Source organism: Mustelus asterias, chromosome 4 (genome assembly GCF_964213995.1).
Source record: "Mustelus asterias chromosome 4, sMusAst1.hap1.1, whole genome shotgun sequence".
In the NCBI taxonomy this organism is placed as follows: domain Eukaryota; kingdom Metazoa; phylum Chordata; class Chondrichthyes; order Carcharhiniformes; family Triakidae; genus Mustelus; species Mustelus asterias.
The window spans coordinates 46391934-46414619 of record NC_135804.1 but is presented as its reverse complement, the minus strand read 5'-3'; the positions used below and the strand labels follow the sequence as shown (position 1 = coordinate 46414619).

General features: G+C 48.1%; 2 protein-coding genes across 3 annotated transcripts in view; one reads left to right on the top strand and one right to left on the bottom strand.

Annotated features, from left to right (window-relative positions):
- Positions 1-13826, bottom strand: part of dus2 (dihydrouridine synthase 2) — a 108646-nt gene extending 94820 nt beyond the window's left edge. Inside the window, exons 1-2 of one of the 2 annotated variants that reach the window (XM_078210912.1) lie at positions 13720-13826; positions 7148-7291 (exon numbers count right to left, since the gene is read on the bottom strand). In XM_078210912.1, coding sequence (XP_078067038.1) covers positions 7148-7276 — 129 coding nt within the window. In that variant the 5' untranslated portion in view covers positions 7277-7291; positions 13720-13826. The remainder of the gene's footprint in view (positions 1-7147; positions 7292-13719) is intronic. The other variant, XM_078210913.1, reaches the window with a different exon arrangement.
- Positions 13827-13882: 56 nt separating this feature from the next.
- ddx28 (DEAD (Asp-Glu-Ala-Asp) box polypeptide 28) lies at positions 13883-15782 on the top strand. Its single transcript, XM_078210910.1, has one exon. It carries the CDS (start codon positions 14014-14016, stop codon positions 15730-15732), a length of 1719 nt encoding a protein of 572 aa, XP_078067036.1. The 5' UTR covers positions 13883-14013; the 3' UTR covers positions 15733-15782.
- Positions 15783-22686: the final 6904 nt, after the last annotated feature.

Here is a 22686-nt window from a genome sequence, read left to right as displayed (position 1 = left end):
GTTTGCACATTCTCCTCGTGTCTGCGTGGGTTTCCTCCGGGTGCTCCGGTTTCCTCCCACAGTCCAAAGATGTGCGGGTTAGGTTGATTGGCCAGGTTAAAAATTGCCCCTTAGAATCCTGAGATGCGTAGGTTAGAGGGCTTAGCGGGGTAAATATGTGGGGGTAGGGCCTGGGTGGGATTGTGGTCGGTGCAGACTAGATGGGCCGAATGGCCTCCTTCTGCACTGTAGGGTTTCTATGATTTCTATGAAGGCTCGGACTCCACTGCATCCTCCCCTCCTCCACCCTGAACCCTGCAGTTCCTCTGAGTGGTCAGCAAAAGAGAGACCCTCCCGGTGGAATCGGTGACAGCAGCCAGTTCTGGGGACCAGACCGAGAGGCTCTGCTGCAGACACTGAAACAGGCAACCTCCAGCATTGGCTAGAGGACAGGATTGCCTCACCATGCTCTCTTATGTCTTTGCAGGAGAAACATGCTCTGAAAGCCTGGGAAAGCGCCTGGCCTGAGGGAGGCTTCTTACTTCCCCATCATTGCCACAATGGAAGAGGAAGCCATCAGGATCGTGATCACAAGGAAGTTGGGCAAGGAAAAATAGGCACCCATGCTGGAGATTTGATTTGATTGTCATATGTACTGGGACACAGTGAAAAGTATTGTTTCTTGTGTGCCATACAGACAAAGCATACCGTTCATAGAGAAGGCAAGGAGAGGGTGCAGAATGTCATGTTACAGTCATAGTTAGGGTGTAGAAAAAGATCAACTTAATATACAGTAGGTCCATTCAGGAGTCAGATGGCAGCAGGAAGAAGCTGTTCTTGAGTTGGTTGGTATGTGACCTCAGACTTTTGCATCTTTTTCCCGACGGAAGAGAGAATGTCCGGGGTGCTTGGGGTCCTTGACTATGCTGGCTGCTTTTCCGAGGCAGCGGGAGTGTAGACAGTGTTAATGGATGAGAGGCGGGTTTGGGTGATGGATTGGGCTTCATTCACAACCCTTTGTAGTTTCTTGCGGTCTTGGGCAGAGCAGGAGCCATACCAAGCTGTGATACAACCAGAATGAATGCTTTCTACGGTGCATCTGTAAAAGTTGGTGAGAGTCGTGGCGGACATGCCGGGGGAATTAAGGGGGTGCCCTGCACTCCATTCCCTATTCTGCAGCTTACCCAGCATTGAGCTGCACTGAAAGGCCTCAGCACATGCAGAGGCTTCTGCTCTCCAAGGCAGGTCCTCATGATCTCTTCTTGTGTCTCCCACAGGTGTTGACATTGAGGTGCCAAGACCAACTCCCTCCCATCATTGGCCAGATGCAGCCACAGCAGAGTTCAGAACAAGCATCTTCACCAGCACATCCCTTGGAGGTTCCTCATTCATGCTTCGATAGAGTGACACTGGGTGATAAGCATGGCACCAGTGCGCAGGAGAAGGTGCCAAAGACCCCCCTTGGCACAACCTGAAAATTCAGCCCAGGATCTCAGTCACAGAACCAAGTTGCAAATCAAAGGTTGAGATAACGTTTGTATTCAGCAGCTTGTGAAAGAAAGAACAGGAACAAATAGATATTTATAAAAACCACACTCAGAACCCCGTCAACCGTTCAGTGAGACTTTGTGTATAATGACTCGACAGTATTATCTTTATCTGTCATTAACTAAAAATGAGTTTCCGTATCCCCTTACTGCACTTTGTGCTTCAAGAACTGTAAACTCATTTTCCCCAACAATTGGGTCTCCAGATAGTCAATCAATTTCCCATCAGCTTCACTCTATCTGGGACTGCTGCACTTCTCACATTAACACTGGTAGATTTATCTTTTTATTCCTCTCCGATAGCTCGGATCCAAAGATCAACGAGTTATTTTATTCTCTCTTCAGTTACAATACACCCTGCCCATTTCCCCCACGTTGACACTCCCGTCATGTGTCGCACTGTTTTAGAGCGTGCAGCTGTATTTGAGCCCGGTTTCTCTGAGCTGCTTTTTACAGTGATGCCTTGTGAAACACACAGTAAGAAATATTCCCCAGAACAGGCCACTGCAATGCTCAAATCCTGAGTGACAGCAAAAGACTAGATATTTTAATCTTGGTAAAACTGCGGAAGCCAAAGGTCAGATCGGCTATGTTGCTGCCCACCCAGACTCCCACAAGAAGCCATCACCTTCAAAAAAGAAGTCCGGTCACATTTATTCATTATTTAAACTCCATTACACGATGCTCAAATACACTGCAGTCATCATATGGTCGCTTTCCCCAAAAGTCAATGTTACTTTCCATTCAAGCCACTAAGCTTCAACCATTTCATTGCAAACCTACAGCTAAGTGGAGTTAAAATACAGATCTGCCATGATTTAGTTGATTCTTGGAAATACACAAGAGCTGAACTGGCTACTGTTCAACTGGACTGAGAGACTTAACAATGCCCCGTATGAGAAGGGTTTGAGTATCCCTTGTTGTTCAGTTTTGCTCTCACTCAGCACTGACCTGTTTTCCTATTAACACACTCTTAAAGACAAATGCTACGGATGCTGGAATCTGAAACAAAAACAAAAAATGCTGAAAAGTCTCGGCAGGTTTGACAGCATCTATGAAGAAAGAACAGAGCCAATGTTTCGAGTCTGGATGATCCTTCAGTTGAAAGTTTATTTATTAGCATCACAGGTAGGCTTACATTAACACTGCAGTGAAGTTACTGTGAAAATCCCCCAGTCACCACACTCCAGCGCCTGATTGGGTACACTGAGGGAGAATTTAGCATGGCCAATGCACCTAACCAGCACGTCTTTCGTACTGTGGGAGGAAACCCAAGCACCCGGAGGAAACCCACGCAGATACGGGGAGAATGTGCAAACTCTGCACAGACAGTGACCCAAGCCAGGAATCGAACCCAGGTCCCTGGCGCTGTGAGGCAGCAGTGCTAACCACTGTGCCACCGTGCTGACAAAGGGGCATCCTGACTTAAAGAAGGGTCATCCAGACTCGAAACATTGGCTTTATTCTCTCTCGATGTGGAGATGCCGGCATTGGACTGGGCGCAGAGTCGCTGAGCAGAGACTGATAGCCAGGTTCCGCATACATGAGGACGGCCTCAACCAGGATATTGGGTTCATGTCACACTATCTGTAACCCCCTCAACTTCCCTGGATGTGCAAAATCTCACGAGCTGTCCTGTCTGGAGACAATACACATCTCTTTAACCTGTGCTTAATGCTCCCTCCACTCACATTGTCTGTACCTTTAAGACTTGATTAGCTGTAAAGACTCACATTCCAACCATTATTCATGTAAATTGAGTTTGTGTCTTTGTACCCTGTTTGTGATCAGAACTCCCACCCACCTGACGAAGGAACAGCCTGTTCCGAAAGCTAGTGGCTTTTGCTACCAAATAAACCTGTTGGACTTTAACCTGGTGTTGTTAAAACTCTTACGATGTAAAATACAACATACTTTTATATTCTTCCTCATATCGACTTATTTCTCCATTTTTCTCACATACCTTTGCAACAACCAGCATTACCATAGAAACGTTACAGCACAGAAGGAGGCCATTTGGCCCATCTTACCCATACCAGCCCAAGAACACCCAGGTGCCCTTTCCAATCCCACCTTCCTGCACCCAGCCCACAGCCCTGTAGCTTACAGCACCTTAAGGTGCAGATCCAGGTACTTTTTAAAAAGCGTTTAGAGTCTCTGCCTCCACCACCCCAACTCGGGCAGTGAACTCCAGACATCCGCCACCCTATGCGGAGGGCCTCATGCCCCCTTGGCCCCCAGTGCCACTTATCTTGAATCTATTTCCACTGGTTCTAGAATTCTCCGCCAAGGGAAACAATGAGCGCAGATTACCATGGTCACTCTCTCATCAGACCTGAAGTTCACAGTGGGGTTAATCATCAGCTAATTTTGATTGACTCAAGGGTGAACAGAAATTGTCCAAATGACAGTAAAATAGGTTAAAGCTCTGGAATTAAGCTCCATCACAAGGCTTTCAAACTGCTATAAACCTTACTGAGTCACAACTCATGTTGAAATGAAGGTGGTACCTGTACACCGTACACTATTGTCAATGAGAAGTTCGCATGTGTGTATTGTAACATAAAGTAGGTTGGCAGTATTACTCGGGTGTGGGGGGACAGAGTGAAGTCCTTAGTTTTTGTTTATTCCATTGCATTTTCTAATTCTAACATTGGTATTCAATCAACCCCTGCAGGAGAGGGACACACTAATCAGCAGACATGCCTTTCCCTTTAAGAGACCCTGGCCCGTTCCCACAATGCCTTCCTCCTCTTCTCACGGCCTGGATGGTGTGTCGACAGCACACATCTTCCATTATTATTCTCCTGTCAGTTTGGCGCCTTGCGTGAGCGAGAAGGAAAACAAGACTAAATTCCAGGCTCCAACAGGGTCAGAAATACATGTTGATTTCTGCAAGTTACATTCCAATTTGAAAGACTAAACAAAATCTCAGATTTCCCTTGGGTCCAGGATTCAAAAACCTACTTTGTGCAGCGAAACCTCCCTAAAGACCACAATTGCATTGCAAAATTCCATCCAAAGCAGCAAGGACAACTTAAGAAAAAGGAGGTGACTGATTCACGATGACTGAAATGGCAGAGGCTTTCTCTTTATAAGGCATTGAATCACACAACAGCAGCGATGAATCCTCGTGTTTCTAATGACACAAATGGCAGAGAATGATAGGGTTGGCACAAGGAGAGACAGGGACGGCGGGGGGGGGGGGGGGGGGGGAGTACAGCAGAGGGGGCGGGGGGGGCGGGGGGGGGCGGAGAGGGAAGGGGGAAGGGTGGAGAGGGGAGGGGGGGGAAGAAGGGGCGGCCGGGGGGGACGGGAGAGGGGGCGGCCGGGAGAGGGGGGGGGGGGAAAGAGGGGATCGGGGTGCGTGGTGGGGGGGGGGGAAGAGGGGGCCGGGGGGGAAGAGGGGGCCGGGGGGGGGAAGAGGGGGCCGGGGGGGGGGAAGAGGGGGCCGGGGGGGGGAAGAGGGGGCCGGGGGGGGGAAGAGGGGGCCGGGGGGGGGGAAGAGGGGGCCGGGGGGGGGGGAAGAGGGGGCCGGGGGGGGGGGAAGAGGGGGCCGGGGGGGGGGGAAGAGGGGGCCGGGGGGGGGGGGAAGAGGGGGCCGGGGGGGGGGGGAAGAGGGGGCCGGGGGGGGGGAAGAGGGGGCCGGGGGGGGGGAAGAGGGGGAAGAGGGGGCCGGGGGGGGGGGGAAGAGGGGGCCGGGGGGGGGGGAAGAGGGGGCCGGGGGGGGGGGAAGAGGGGGCCGGGGGGGGGGGAAGAGGGGGCCGGGGGGGGGAAGAGGGGGCCGGGGAGGGGAAGAGGGGGCCGGGGAGGGGAAGAGGGGGCCGGGGAGGGGAAGAGGGGGCCGGGGAGGGGAAGAGGGGGCCGGGGAGGGGAAGAGGGGGCCGGGGAGGGGAAGAGGGGGCCGGGGAGGGGAAGAGGGGGCCGGGGAGGGGAAGAGGGGGCCGGGGAGGGGAAGAGGGGGCCGGGGAGGGGAAGAGGGGGCCGGGGAGGGGAAGAGGGGGCCGGGGAGGGGAAGAGGGGGCCGGGGAGGGGAAGAGGGGGCCGGGGAGGGGAAGAGGGGGCCGGGGAGGGGAAGAGGGGGCCGGGGAGGGGAAGAGGGGGCCGGGGAGGGGAAGAGGGGGCCGGGGAGGGGAAGAGGGGGTCGGGGAGGGGAAGAGGGGGTCGGGGGGGGGGGGTGGAGGGGGCCGGGGGGGTGTTGGGGGGGGGGAACGATCCCGTGCAGGAGTGTGAGCGGGTGATACAGGAAAAGAGCATCCAGGGGAGAGAAAGGGAGAAAAGGGGGAAAAGGGAAGAAAGACAGAGAGACGGAGAGAATGAATGTGAGACTGCAAGAAAGAAAATGCAGATGCTTGGGAAAAGTGGAAGATTGATTAAAAAGCCAGTCAGTGCAAGTTTAGGACAACACTTAAAAAATTCAAATTCAAAATATAAATGTGGAGGTGAACAACTGGCTGATTAACAAGAGAAAGGAACAGATAGTTCGCTGATTAACTGCAAATTCACTGGAGGATATTGAATTGTACAACATTGTTCCAACATCGTGACACTTTCAGCATGAAAATCTGTGCACAAAAATGCAACTGTCAACTCATCATCCCAGCCCCCAGGAGTCCCTGCTTTTCTTGTCAAGTGTTTTTGCCAGGATCAGAAAAATGTCCTTGTGTGTGTGAAATCACTCCAACCAACGCTGTCCAAGTGAGTTCCCTCAGCAGTATTTATACCTGGATATTCTCCTTAGACAGGCATCCATTCAGGTTCATTTAGTATCCAGGCACTAACCTGATTCACTAAACCAGTTCACTGACCCCAATTATAATGGGCGGCACAGTGCCAGGGACCTGGGTTCAATTCTGGCCTTGGGTGACTGTCTGTGTGGAGTTTGCACATTCTCCGCATGGGTTTCCTCCGGGTGCTCCGGTTTCCTCCCACACTCCAAACTTGTGTGGGTTAGGTTGATTGGCCGTGCTAAATTGCTCCTTCGTGTCGCGGGGGGGGCGGCTAGCAGGGGTTACGGGGATCAGGCCTGAATGGGATTGTTGTCGGTACAGGTTCTATGGGCTGAATGGCCTCCTTCTGAGCTGTCGGGATTCTATCGTTCAAAGAAGCAACTGAACCAGTAGTTTCAGTAATGACAGGAGAAAAGGACCTAAAATGCTAGCAATCTGAAAGTAGAAGGTGGCAGAAACATAGTGGGCCAGGCAGCATCTGGAGGGAAAAGACAAGACCGAACAGCTGCCTGTGCCAGTCTGCCCATGCCAGTCTGCCCCTGCCCTTGCCAGATGTTAACTGACTGTGCTTGGCCTTTCCAGCACTTCCTGTGTTTTGTCAGCAAGCACCTAGTGATCTTTGACCTGGAGAATATTTTCATCCATTTTCCATTGATCATTTGACACAATGACAAGGGAATAGTCGATTTGTGTTTTAAATGCTGATGGCAGGTTAGAATTCACAACTAGAGGAACAACTGTGGACTCCCAATGTAGAAAACATGACTGGTATTGATTAGATATCCCTACCGTGGGCACAATGCGAAATGTAACCTCTATAGAGCACATCGCCAGCAAACTAGCGCAACTATCGAGCATGCCACAGGAATAATACCTGACTGCTTTCCTTACCTCACAGTACACAATGTCCGCTCCATAGTCCAGTGCCAATAATCTCATCGGTAAAGTACCAACACGCACCATGGGGGCCAGGATCATCTTATTTCTATAACAAAGTCGGCTAACAGTTTGGTCGATCATTTCCTCTTTAATAACCTAGAGAAGGGAATAAAGCAAGTCTTATTAGTGTCACAAGTAGACTTACATTAACACCGCAATGAAGCTACTGTGAAAATCCCCTAGTCACCACACTCCAGTGCCTGTTCGGGTACACTGAGGGAGAATTTAGCATGGCCAATGCGCCCAAACAGCACATCTTTTGGACTGTGGAAGGAAACCGGAGCACCGGGGGAAACCCACGCAGACACGGGGAGAATGTGCAAACTCTGCACAGTGACCCACGCTGGGAATCGAACCCGGGTCTCTGGCGCTGTGAGGCAGTAGCGCTAACCACTGTGCCACACTACGTGACTGTGCCTCTGTCACAGTCCCTCTGCGACTGTGTGACTGTCCCTCTGAGATTCTACAACAGCTGCTGCTACCAACTGCATTGACCCATCAATCTTGACAGAAAAAAAAATGCCTAGTGAAAGGAGATAGGAGGACGGGGAAACCAAAACCTGGGTCAAAAAGTTTAAGGAGTATCCTAAAGCAGCAGATGGAGCTGCAGAAAAGGGAGGGAGTTCCGGAATTTAAGGATGACTATGAGCACTGATGCCGAGTGTGGGGTAAAGGGGGAATCACTCATAAGGGGTGAGCATCAGGAGATGAGCTCTCAGACTGCAGCAGATCGCAGAGATAAGGTGAGTAAAACCATGAACGGGTTTATTAAAGTATGAATTTCATAGAATCTTACAGCGCAGAAGGTCATTTGGCCCATTGAGTCTGCACCAACTACAATCCCAACCAGGCCCTATCCCCATAACTCCATGCATTTACCCTAGCTAGTCCCTCTAAACTAAGGGGCAGTTCAGCATGGCCAATCAACCCATCCCGCACATCTTTGGATTGTGGGAGGAAACCGGAGAACCTGGAGGAAACCCACGCAGACACGGGGAGAAAGTGCAAACTCCACGCAGAGTGACCCCAAGCCAGGAATCGAACCCGGGTCCCTGGCGCTGAGAGACAGCAGTGCTAACCACTGTGCCGCCCCTTGAAATCACTGGGGGAAAAGGCCTGTGAGAAAAGGCAAGTGAAAGCACCCTATCAATGCATTCCTGGGCTACACATGCTGAGATACTGATACTGAATAGAAGATGGGTTTATGGGAGGCCAGCCAAAGTAGCACAGAATATCGAATTGTTGACATTTTGTTGCTTTAATGGGTACATAAACATGCCCAGAGTTTCCCAACTATGAATCCATGACATTGGTCCATATCTGCCCCATGGGAGTTCAGGCCACAATCCTACTGAAATCAATATGCAGCCTATCGATCTAGTCTAATTCTGTGCTGGGGGTGGGGGGAGAGAGAGAGAGAGAGGGGGGGGGGGAGGAGAGAGAGAGAGAGAGAGAGAGAGAGAGAGGAGAGAGAGAGAGAGAGAGAGAGACAGTGTTGGCTCATCTCTCATTGCCCAGCCAAGTGCCCACTTTTCATGGATGAGTCTTCACAGTGCACCTTAGCATCTGTTGGCCACAGGCCCAGTTTTGTCCTTAGCCAACGTCTGACTTTACACACCTCCAGCAAATGTCCTTGGATAAAGATTATGAGCAAGAACCTAGGGCTGATACCCCTTCCCATAATCCACAGCCAATGAGGCAAATTGTGGAACCCTCACCCTACTCTTGCTGAGAGCAATTCGCTCAGTGGAATATCAAGAAACGGTTTGAGTGCACTGCGTACAGCACAGACTCTGGGCCCTGACAACACCTTAGCCATTACGCTGAATCCTTCTGCTCCAGTACCAGCTGTTTCAGAACAGCTACAATACTGGCATCTCCCCTGCCAGTATTGTAATAATAATAATAATTATTGTAATAAGTCAATAATAATGACAGGGAATATAATCCTTCACACCAAACACACCTTGGTGGAAATGTTCAACACGGGAAAGCTGAGGTCCGTCTCAAACATGAGAAGGGCTAAATGGGAAGCTGTCCTCCTACCTCCCAGCAAAGCCGTAATAATAATAAGGGATACAGCAGAAGGGATTTAGACACAGGAGAGCCACACAATTGTGGGGATATAGATATGGACGTAGACGAGGGTAGGATAAAGGATGTACCTTTAACAACAGCTGAGGAGACCCTTTTTGTAGATGGTTCACGCAAATATGTGGAAGGATCACCCCGGACAGGGTGGGCAGTAGTAAATGACAAATTAGAAACAGTAAAGTCAGAAACAATTGACGGAGGTCTATCCGCGCAAGTGGCAGAACTAGTGGCATTCACACAGGCACTAGGGTTATCTGAAGGCAAAATGGTAAACATACATACAGATAGTCAGTACGCGTTCGGGGTAATACATGACTATATGACAGCATGGGGTAGAAGGGGTTCATAACCACAGGAGCAATTCCTATTAAACACCAAAGAATTGAGGCATTGTTAAAAGCCAATGAGAAACCTCGAGAAGCTGCAGTAATCAAAATTAAAGCGCACCAGAAAGAACCAGGAAGAGATAACCCGGACTGGTTAAATTTCAAAGGGAACCAAGTCACAGATAGGGCGGCACAGTTAGCCTTAGAACAGGAGACAGTTGGCGAGCTGCCAATAGCAGTAACAGAACAGACAGGAGACGAAATAGATATTCGGGACTTACATGAGGATACCTCGAAAGAGGAAAAGGAGAAATGGGAAGCACAGGGAGTGATCAAAGGGACTGATAACATTTGGAGACGGGAAGATAAGGTAATAGCACCAGAGTGCATACAAAACACCCTATTGGAACTACACCATGGACTCTCACATGTGGGTAGACAGGCCATGATAACTAATATAGGAAAGGAATGGTGGTGGAAAGGAATGGGAAGAGACATAGCCTGACACTGTCACCGATGCGTGACGTGCGCGCAACACAACCCTGGTCGACCCATAAAAATTAAGATGGGACACCAGCCCCGACCAAAGGGACCCTGGGAACATCTGCAAATAGATTTCACAGGGCCACTACCACAATCCCATGGCAAAACCTATTGTCTGGTTATTATAGACCAGTTCACCAGGTGGGTAGAAGCGTTCCCTACTACAAATTGTACTGCTACCATGGTGGCTAGAATATTGGCAGAAGAGGTAATCCCTAGATGGGGAGTACCCCTACAAATCGATTCGGACCAAGGGACGCACTTCACTGGAAAGGTGGTAAAAACAGTGTGCCAATTGATGGGGATAAAACAAAAATTCCACATCCCTTACCACCCACAGAGTTCTGGAATGGTGGAACGTATGAATAGAACACTTAAGAATGCACTAGCTAAAGCCATACAAACATCGGGAAAAATGTGGACAGAGGTATTGCCCACGATACCAATGAGACAAAGAGCTACCACAAACCGGACAACCGGATTAACCCCTTATGAACTGATGACAGGACAGGCGATGCAATTACCAGAAAGCATTGAAGGAGGAAAAATATACAGATGGGTACACATAAGATGGTGGCCTGGCACACAAACAGTCACCTGGGAAAGAGACATTAAACGGACACTGACTCTTAGCCCAGACAATTACTTAGGATTAAAGACACTCAGACAACTACTTGTAAATTAAAATATGCAGGAATTAGAGACTGCAGGAAGCCAGTGGAAATAGGGACAAAAGGGTCTGGTAAAGAGATTAGCTACAGGTGGGATTGGGAATACATAACTGCAGGAAAACCAATTACTGTAAACTACTGTGTGAATAGACTGAAACTAAAGTCATTGATAGTCACTGACGTAGGAAATGTATCCATTCATAGAACAATGCGATGTTAACATGCTAATGTCTGTATCTGTCTGTATTTGTCTATAACGATGTGTTTAACGATCGATCACCTACTTGATTACAACGATGTGATAATGGCTAGATGTCCGGTCCATCTATTGTGTAAAGGGTATAAAGATGGACCGCTCCTATTGTCTCATTGAGAGAAGGTTTTGCTGCTTGTTAGTGCCTTTTCTCCACGAAGCTTCGTTTAATAAAACTGTATTGTTGAAACCTTCAAGTCTGACTCACAAGTGGCATTCTTCCTACAACAGCATCATAACAGGTGGGACCGATGTAGGTCCACTAAAAGGTAAAATCAGAAGATATCTTTTGGAACTAAGTGCCCAACTAAAAGGGATGCGCAAATTGGTAAAAGATAATCAAGAAAAAAGAGACGCACAGAGAGAGCTTGAAATGCTCCCTGACGTCCCAACAGCAGGAAGTCACGTCCTAGTAAAAACATTACCTGACAAACCAGGATTTGCACCAAAATGGAATGGGCCATATGAAGTTATAATTAGTGGAGACACCTGGGCCTGTATAGACATGAGGGAAAGGTAGATGGAAACATTGGACCCAGCTGAAATTACACAAAGGAATGAATGAATTAACGTGGCCAGATTGCTTTCCCAAAACAGGTGAAGACTGCAAGCAAGAGTAACTGACGCGTTCGGGTTGACAGTATAACTTGTGAAAATTGTATAACTTACAGTATTAGAATTGATACTTGCTTGTTGTGGACATGTATGAAATCGCGTATGTAACTATTACTTTGCGTTGTCGCGACTGTAAACTTGACTGGGCTGGAGGATAACCTATTTTACAAAGCTCATATACACTTACACGGGAATCGAACTGTATGTTACCCGTTAGCCCAATCGGTAGAAACCCTATTTGTGGCTACCCCTGGGTGGACCCCTCATGACTTATATACAGTAGATACATCAGACGCACCCTGTAAGGGACAAATTGGCAAATATAAAAGAGGTATACAGGGAAGATGTGTGGAACTTGTAAATCCCACAGATCCTGTGTGCAGGGGGCTCCAACAGGGGGGGGGGCTATCCGCTTTGTTTTACGGGGCAGGGATGGGGATGTGCATATGCCTTGGTCCCCAGGAATGATTCCTGCGTACAGACGCAGTGTGTCCGTCAGCACTGTCGGGTAAATAGGGGTCAGATTACTTGCACCTGTGATGAACAGAAATGCCTGAATGGAACCGCGAGGAGGCAGCTCATTTGTGGACAGTGTAATGGGACTCATGTCAGCTCAGCCGAATTGACATATCCATTTGATACTTACCAGGTGGTGGGATCAAACGGGGAGTCAAGTAAACCGAGCAATTGGCGTATAAACAGACTAATAATCGGGAAAATAAATGCTCCCGGGCTAAGAAGGGATTTGTATTCCTCTTCAATGGTACCTACACAACAGCAACACCAACCCTCCCAATCCTTTTTGCAGTCGGAACAATAGGACCACTCACTGTTCCATGCCCTCAGAAGGGGCACATCCGGAGAAAGATAGTAACCCAGGCTATCAGCAAAGATTTCTGTGCTGACTGGGAAACCCCGGGCACAATGGGATCATCGCTGGGATACGGGTTCCTCGGAGCCCTATCTCTGGGGGCAGGGGCGGGGGGGGGGGGGGGGGGGGGGGCAGCAGGAGTAATTAGTGCAAAAAATAGGAATCATATTATTTGTGGACTAACAGTCCTGGGAAACAGCACTTCAAAAGCACTGGAGGCTGTCAACCAAGAAATGGCTGAACTGAGATTGTATGCACAGCAGACCCGATATGCAGTGGACTACCAGTTAGCACAACAGGGGGGAGTATGTACAATCATAGGAGACAAATGCATAACCCTTGTCACAGACAAATCCTATAACATTACCCAAGTCATTAATAACATCAGAAAACAGCTTGATGACTTCAGGCAGGGACCCAAGAAAGGGAGTAGCTGGCTGGAATGGCTTGTGGGGGGATCCTGGGGATCCTATTTACTGCATGGACTGATCATACTCATTTCAATTGTAATTGTCTGTTGCCTAATTGTTGGATGCCTTAATGTCTGTTGTAAAGCAACGGTGACACGAATTGTGCCAGGAGCCAGTGTAACCATAGAGGAAGAATACATGATGGGAACCCCTGAAAACGCCGAAAGCTACGAAGAAGGAAAGAAGAAGATGGACCTCTACCTGTGAAGATGCAGTTGTTGGTCTGGGGATTATTAAATAATAATCCTGACCAAAAAGGGGGAGTGTTATGGTGGAATTAAAGTGATGGACACAAAATGGTTACCTGGGAAGGGACATTAAAAGGCACTGGCTTTTGGCACAGACAGTTACACAGAAAGTTAAAACCTGCAGTATCTGAATTGCTGGGGGGAGGAGGAAGGGAATCACAACCCTAATATTTATTTCGTGTTAACACCTCAAGTTTCAAGTACAGGTTAAAAAGAGAATCTGGGGAAGACTTGTTGGTGTAAAGATGGGAAATCTCCCCAGACAATCAATGAATCCCACTACCAGGTCCCAGACTAAGATCACCATTTATTAGGCGCTGGAATGAGTGAGTGTGTAAGTGTGTATAAGGAACATTGTGGCACCAATACAGTAGCTTCACACACACTGAGTATTGGAAACATGTTGATATAAAGGTGTCCCCCCCCTCCTCACCTGGATACCAGCTGCTAAGAAATCCCAGCCTTCAGCCCCGGGGTGAAGCTGCTCCGCTCCAGACACACACACACATGTGGGACTGCGGCAGGCCACTTCCGCCTGGTTGCTGCGTCATTTCTACGCGTCGGTCCGTTCCATTTTAGAACCCTGAAGAGCCGAGTGTTCCAACGCGGCTGTCCGCGCGCGCGCAAGGGGTTCCCCGTTCCATTTTAGAACGCTGAGGAGCTGAGTGTTCCAGCGCGGCTGGCCGCACAGGGGGACGGGGATTCCCCCCTCTCCGGCTCCGCCAACATGCTGACATTGAGCTCCTGGTTCCGCCTTCAGCCGCGGGGCCCCGACTCTCCGGCCTTCCGACTCGGCCCGCTGCTGAGGCTGGCATCGGGCTTCTCCGCCGGGCCCCAGGGCTCGGCTCCCGGTGCTGAGCTGCCCGTCATCCGCATCCCGCACAAGACGCAGCAGCGGGCGGAGGGGAGGCTGAAAGGGGCGGCGGCAGCGGCGGCGGGGAGCCGGGCGCTCAGGCTGGCCAGGCCGGGCCGGCTGCTCATCATGGGCAAGCGGCCCCAGCTGAACCAGCACGCCGGCTGCACTTTCGGCAAGTTGGAGCCGGTGCCCCTGGTCTCCAAGGGCTGGAAGCACAGGAAGGCGGCCGGCGATTACTTTGTCATTAACAACATGCGGAGCCAGCCGCCTGGGTTAGCGGAGGGAGAGCAGCAGCAGGAGGGGAAGAAGGGCCCCACGTTCCGCTCCCTGGGGCTGTGCACCGAGCTGCGGGATGCACTGGGCACCATGGGCATTTCCCAGCCCACCAGGGTCCAGGCTCAGAGCATCGCCGCTCTGCTCCGGGGCAGGAATGTCCTGTGCGCCGCCGAGACCGGCAGCGGCAAGACCCTGAGCTACCTGCTGCCTTTACTGCAGACCCTGGCGGCGGGCAGGAGGGACAGTCGCGCCGACGATGGGCCGAGCAGCCTGGTGCTGGTCCCCTCCCGGGAGCTGGCCGAGCAGCTGCAGCGGGTGGCCCGGCCGCTGGCCGCCGGCCTGGGGCTGACCGTGCAGACGGTGGGGGGAGGCCGGGGGATGGGCAAGGTGAAGCTAACCCTGTCCCGGGGGCCCATCCACCTGCTGATCTCAACCCCCGGAGCCCTGTGGAAAGCCCTGAGGAGGGACTTCGTCTCCCTCCGCGACCTGAGCTACCTGGTGCTGGATGAGGCGGACACTCTGTTTGATGAAAGCTTCGTGGACCTGCTGGAGGACATTCTGCAGCGCAGCCAGATCGCTGCCCACCCCTCAGAGACCCGGGGGGTGGAGAGGAAAGCCCAGCTGGTGGTGACCGGTGCCACCTTCCCAGGGGGAGTGGGGGAACTCCTCAGTAAGGTCACCGATCTGGGCAGCATCACCACCATAAAAAGCAAGGGGCTGCATCACCTCATGCCCCATGTCAAGCAGAAGTTCATGAAGGTCAAGCGGACAGACAAAGCCAGTGACTTGCTCCAGATGTTAAAGGAGTTGGTTGCTGAGAAAGCTGGCGCTGGAGTGCTGGTGTTCTGCAACAGTGCACCCACAGTCAATTGGCTTGGCTATGTCCTGGAAGACCATGGCATCAAACACGCCCGCTTGCAGGGCAGCATGAATGCCGAAAAGAGAAGTGGAATATTTTGTACTTTCCAACATGGTTTGATAGACATCCTTCTCTGCACGGATATTGCATCTCGGGGACTGGACACTCAGAGGGTGGAAGTTGTGATCAATTATGACTTTCCCCCAACGCTGTGCGATTACATTCACCGTGCTGGGCGTGTGGGACGTGTTGGGAGCAAGGTTCTGGGCACCGTCCTTAGTTTTGTGACCCACCCCTGGGAGGTTGAACTGGTCCAGAAAATTGAGACTGCAGCTCGACAGAAAGTGATACTCCCGGGCCTGGAATCTGCAATCAAGCAGCCCCAGAAGCAAAATATACCAGAGTTATTGAAAGACCAGGCTGAACTCTCTTCAGAGTGTCCAGTATTCGAATAATCAATTAGTTTTGTAATCTGAAGTTATGAAAGTAAAATGTTTAAATTGTTGCTGAATGTTAACTTTTTATGATTTTTCTGATGTGGAGGTGCTGGTGTTGGATTGGGGTGGGCACGGTAAGAAGTCTCAACGCCAGGTTAAAGTCCAGTGGGTTTATCTGTAATCGTGCGCTTTCAGAGCGCTGCTCCTTCATCATTCGCCTGAGGAAGGAGCAGCGCTCCGAAAGCTCGTGATTCCAAATAAACCCTTTGGACTTTAACTTCATGATTTTTGGAATGGAGAGCGGAGATGATGCATTAAAACAGGTTGAAATCAAAATGCCGTGGATGCTGGAATCTGAAACTAAAAGAGAAAATGCTGGAAAATCTCACCAGGTCTGACAGCATCTGTGTAGAGAGAATAGAACCAATGTTGAGTCAGGATGACCCTTCATGAGAGCTCGGACAAAGAGTCATCCTGACTCAACATTAGCTCTATTCTCTCGACACAGATGCTGTCAGACCTGCTGAGATTTTCCAGCATTTTCAGTTTCTGCATTAATACAGGGTGTCCAGTTCATCCTGGCTCTGCGGTAGCACTCTCCACCCTGAGAGTTCAGTTATGCTTCCTGAGACTTCAGTACAAAATCTAGGCTGACACTACTGTGCTGAGGAGTGCCGATGAATTGCTAAACCCGAGGCCCTAACTACTACTTCAGGCTCTATGTATGTGGCTCTATTTCAAAGACAACCAGCAGCGATCTCCTCATCCAATATTTATCCCTCGGCCGATTTCACTAAAGTGCCTTTCCCAGTCATTGTCATGTTGTTGTTTGTGGGAACTTGTTGTGTGTAAATTGGCTGTACAGCATGTTGGAATGTGCTGAGATGGTGACAGGTGCTCTGCACGTGCAAGCTTTAAAATGCTTCGATTAGCTGGTGGGGTCAGCATGTCATAATCATACAATCTCTACAGCACCGACGGCCCATTGTGTCTGCACCAACTCTCCGGCAGAGCACCCGACACAGGTCCAATCCTGGTAACCCCACACATTTACCCTGTTAATCCCCCTAACTGACACATCTTGGGGCACTAAGGGACAATTGTAACATAGCCAATCCACCTAACCTGCACATCTTTGGACTGTGGGAGGAAACCGGAGCACCTGGAGGAAACCCACTGGGAGAACGTGCAAATTCCGCACAGGCAGTCACCCAAGGCCAGAATTGAACCTGGCGCTATTAGGCAGCAGTGCAAACCTATCCGTGAGAGAGAACAGTGTACAAGTAAATCTGGCAGAATCTGAATGAAAATACAGTCAGCAACTCCTGATACAGAACGCAGTTCATTCCATCCTTCATTTGTGCCCTTTCATATCTCTCTCTGTCAACTACTCTGCTGTTCGTCCTTTTACCGCTGTCCTCTTTTACCTCTACCTATTCCCACCCACCTCCCACAAGTGGGAAGGGGTGGTAGCATGGGCACTTGAGTGGCTGTTGTGCCCAGTCCTGATTCTGTTAAAAACATCCTTATAAATAGTGACTGGTTCTAATATTTTATATTGTATTTTTGTCATTTGGGCTCAGCTGCACTACAATGTGTGCGAGAGTTGCACCCGTTTAGCCATCCTGTAATCTTTACTGTGTACATGGAAATGCCACAAGCCCATTGCTATATCTTGCCTGTAACCGGCAAGGCCAGAATTGAACCTGACGCTATTAGGCAGCAGTGCCAACCTAGTGGTGAGAGATCAAGAAGACTTTTTAATGGGTAAATTAGTTTTTGAAACAGAACAGAAGTTGCTTGCCCCTGTTTTTTGTCCATGTTAACTGGACTAGCTTTTAAAACTTCAACAGTTCTTTCAGTAGGAATTTTAAAAGCTACCAAATTGCTACAGACTACCAATTATTTTCTTTTAAAATCGATATAATTACAGTGCTTTTGACAGCAGCATTGTAACATTTTTATGGTACTGTTTAGTCATTGCTTGCTATCTGTCTAATATACTGATGACCAAAGTCCCAGCTTTTCCATTATTTAAAATAACACCAAGTTCATAAAGCTCTGTTCTGGAATTGAACCCAGCTTTTATAAACATCAAATATTACTGATTTAACTAAGAGGCACATTAAAATTCAGAATTTACTTGTACAAATTTGCCAAGATACCAATGCAAAAATAAACCAATAAGCAAGCGGATCGGACTATAGATAAGAATCTGTGGTCTAGATTTCAGATAATAATTGTCTTACATTGAAGTGGAAGAAAGTAGTTTGATTTTGCTTTTCTTGCATGTTTGGAGGAGAAAACCAATGCTGAAAGCAGGACAAGTAAATCGGGAAAGGGCCCAGGTTCGATTCCCGGCTTGGGTCATTGTCTGTGTGGAGTCTGCACGTTCTGCCCGTGTCTGCGAGGGTTTCCTCCGGGTGCTCCAGTTTCTTCCAACAGTCCAAAAGACGTGCTGGTTAGGTACATTGGCCATGCTAATTTCTGTGTATCCGAACAGGTGCTGGAGTGTGACGACTAAAGGATTTTCATAGTAACTTCATTGCAGTGTTAATGTAAGCCTACTTGTGACACTATTAACTTTTTGATGACAATTGGCTTAAAACAGCACTAATGTAACTTGCATTTCATAAATGGACAGGATTTATTGTGATAGTGTAATTTTGTTAAGTCTATAAACATGAACAAAAAGTCACAATTTAAACCATGCTACTCTTTAATTGTAACTATGGGCTTTTATCTCCATATTTTTTCCTCTCCCCATTCTTGCTCATTTTCAGTGGCTAACAAAAGTAGTATGTAATCTCATGCCCAACTTTCCAACAATTTGTGATGGAGCAGTAATGTGTTGGAGGCTCATCTCATGGTCAAACTATGACATCAAGCTTGTAATTGGTCTAGTTCAGCCACTAGGATAGAACCAGTGGCTAGAGTGGAGTTTGTGGTAGAATTCAAAGACAATGGCTTTGGTCTTCCTAAAGGTTGGTAAAAAATTCTGTTCATCCAGTCCTGGATGTCAGACAAGCAGTGTGACAAATCAGAGATAGTGGAGGGATTGATATTTCTTGTTTGAAACTCCCCAGTCAGGTGAACCACCCCTGTCAAGGTACTGGGATAGCTCTTGCTGGACTCTGTGACATCCTGTTTGACTGACTGCAGCAAACTAATCCTCCTCGTCATTCATTAATTGTAGGCGGTCATCGCAAGGTTGATTGCTTCAAGCTTTTCTACTGCCTCTTTGTCACCCATCTAGGTGATCTTCCCTCACTGTTTCATTCTTATCTATTCAGTTGTAGCCAGAGAACCATCTTCAATGGATTCCTGCTCCCACACCATTGTCTCCTGAACCTTTCAAGGAATTTATCCTTGACTCCCTCCTGTTTCTCATCTACGTGCTGCCCTTCACAATATGATGACAAAATGACATCCGGTTCCGCTGACAAAATACAGCTCAACTTCACCAACACCTTGAGCGACCCCCTCCACTCTCTCCCCCTTTGTCACACTGCTTCTCCAACATCCAGCACTGGATGACCAGAAATTTTTCGCAACCATTAGGAAGATCAAAGCTGTTGTCTTTGAATTCCACCACAAGCTCCATTCTCTAGCCACTGCTTTCATCCCACTCCCTGGAAACTGCCTCTGGTTGAACAAGATCGATTGTAATCTTGGTGTCATATTTTGACCACAAGATGAGCCTCCTACGACATTACCACTCCATCACCAAGGCTGAGTACTTCCAACTCTGCAACATTGCCTGTCTGTGCCCCTCCTTCAGCTCATCTGCTGCTGAAACCCTCATCCGTGCCTGTTATCTCTAGACTTGCTCTCCTGCTTGATCTATTCTCTCAAAGAAATTGAGCTCATCCAAATAGCCTCTTGCCACATCCTAATTTGCAATCAACTCCCATTCACCCATCATTCTTGTGTCTGCTGATCTACACTGGTTCCTGGTAAGGTCATTCCTATTTTAAAATTCTCATCCTTGTTTTCAAATCCCTTCAAGGCCCCAGTTTTCCTTATCTCGCTCATCTCCTTCAGCCCTACAATGTCAATGAGGTTTCTGTCCTCCAATTCTGCCCATTTACCTTTCTCTAATTTTAACTGCTTCACCACTGCTAACCTAACTTCATCTACCCACCTTTGTCCCATACCTCTTAATACCTTGGGTTAATAAAATTGATCAGTCTCAGAATTAAAATTAACTATTGATCTAGCATCAATTTCCATTGGCAGAAGAGGGTTCCAAACTTATACAACCCTTCATAATTTTACTCATGAATGGTCTGGCTGTAATTTTTAGACTCTGCTAGTTCTAGATTCCTCACCCAGAGGAAGTAGTTTCTATCTAGTCTGTTCCCCCTAACATTGATTAAATGACACCATTACCCGTTTAATTCCAGGAGATGCGATGTTAGCTTGTGTAATAAGAACGTTGGAACAGGAGTTGACCATTTGGCCCTTCAGGCCTGCTCAATCATTCAGTAAGATCATGGCTGATCTGTTTGTGGTCTCACCACCCCTGACTCACTTGTCCAACAAAAATCTACTTTAAATGAATTCAAAAACACCAGCATCACCACTATCTGGGGTAGAGAATTCCACACCCCATCATGGAGCGGGTTCCTCTCCAACTCGCCATCCTGACTTGAAAATATATCACTGTTCCTTCGCAGTCGCTAGGTCAAAAAGCTGGAACTCTTCTAACAGCACTTTGGGTGTACCTACACCACATGGACTGCAGTGATTCAAGGTGGTGGCTCACCACCACCTTCTGGAGGGTAAATTGGGATCGGCAAAACATGCTGGCCTAGCCAGCAATGCCCACATCCCATGAATGAATGAAAAAAACCATGATCCTTTGAGAGAGAAAAAGTTTATCTTCGTCTCTGTTTTAGTCTCCCTCAGAAGAGGAATCATCCTTTGGGTATCAGGATCTTGGATGTTTCAATAAGAACACTTCTCATTCTTGTAAATGCAAGGGGTATGGGCCTGAACTAGTCCCTTTATCCCAGGATGATTGAGTTCAGTGAACTTTCTCTGAAATGGTTTTAAAGCAATTCTATGTACATATTTTTAAAATAGGGAAGCTATTAGAATGTTATATTTTTATCGTGAGGGGAGTACAAAGATAGGTTATGCTTCAGTCGTGCCATGCATGATCACTGGTGGACTCCCATGAGGGTGATTCCTTGTTCAAAGTTACTTAGTGCCTGATGAAGGGTGCCCACTGAGAGCCAACCTCTGCTTTTGCTGCCAACATACCTCCCCCGTAATCCCATTCCTGCCATTACTCACTTCTCACTTGGGATCCTGAGACAATCCTAGGCCTCAGGTACATGTCTTACCGGCATCAGCCATTGCTTCGCTAGTCATGCTGCCATTCAATAGAGTTGCTGGCCTCTGACTGGCTGGCAGATCTTGGTGGCCAGGATTGCTGCTCTTGGGGTCCTTTAATCTAATGGAAGCCCCACCGCCGTCTAGTTAAATACCTGCATGGCCTTCACTCAAAAGAGGAGTCATGGGGCCCCTCAATAGTTCTCCAGCTGGTAACTAAGACATTGCCTTCTTTAAGTGTCACCACCCCACCCCCGCCCCCCAATCTCCCTTTGGCATCTCTTGATTGAGTTTGGGAACTCTGTGCACGACCCAATATCATACTATATTATACAATTGCACTAGCAACCGGACACTATTGGTCCACTGTGCTTGGGACAAAAATTCACTGACAACAATGAAGAATTTGTTCTCCTTGCAAGATAGCGGTTACTTAATTTAACCCATTTTGAAATTCTGCTTTATTGCAGATATTTTTATCTCCGAAAAGAACTGTAAGATACATCTTTCAGCACTGGGTCTAGAATGGGTGTACCAGTAACAATTTAATCATGTCAAACCATAAACAGCTGGATATTATCACTTCACAAGTTCAGACATAATGTATTGAACAGCGTAATCAAAAGACAGAGTCACGTACCGCCATAGTAATCCAGAGAACCATACAATCAATTGTCACATGAAAGCTTAAACATTAAACACCGTAACACCTCTGAATTGAGTAAGCATTCCCAAAAGGCTTTTAAAGACATCTTTTTCAGTCCTTCTTGCAGGTGTCGAGTCACTTCACAGGCATGACTCAAATTCACAAAATAAAGCTGTGACTTGCCAGGGTTTTTTTTTCAAAGCACAAATACTGGTGGATGCTTAACAATACTGATATTGATAGTACTTTTCCAAGCTATAGTGGCTGCATTTCTTTATAGCAATCAAAAAAATGTACTATATTAAACATTTTGAGATTATACAAGAGTTAAAAATATACATCAGTTAAACAGTACTATTTTAAAATTCATCTCTTATCCTTGTTCACAGTTAGTTGTTATTTATAATTACAGTTGCAGTGTGCACAAATGTATGTCTTTTCCACTCTGAACAAACTGGACGTTTACGTGGGATAGAGAAACTATCCTATTCACACTAATCTGGCATAATAATATGTGGAAAATGGTAGAAGTAAATTCTCTCTGAACTCATGCTTTCTATCAATCCCACTGCATTTACAGAAATATATCATCAAGCGATCATGAACTGCATTTGAGAAGTTAAGAAATTTGTTTTACCCCTGCGATCAAAGATTTGATGCTCTGATTTTTTTCATTACCAGTCTGCCGATTTCTCTGTCTTTCTCTTAATCGACACTGCCAATTTTCCTAGGTGATTGCTCCAGCACTGTACAAACGCCTGGTAAATAATCATGTTCAGGCATAAAGGTTGCAAGGCCTTCTGAGAATCGCAGAACGTTCAGGCAGCTTAGCATTTCATATTTATGAACATTGCCTGCTAGGTCTTCTCACCAGGATTTCAGATCGGAGTTTGAAATTCCATCATAATAAAATGCCCTTCCTCAGGACTTCACTATCAACAATGCAGGTTGACTGAGGACGTGTTGAATTCAGTGGGGAACTCGTG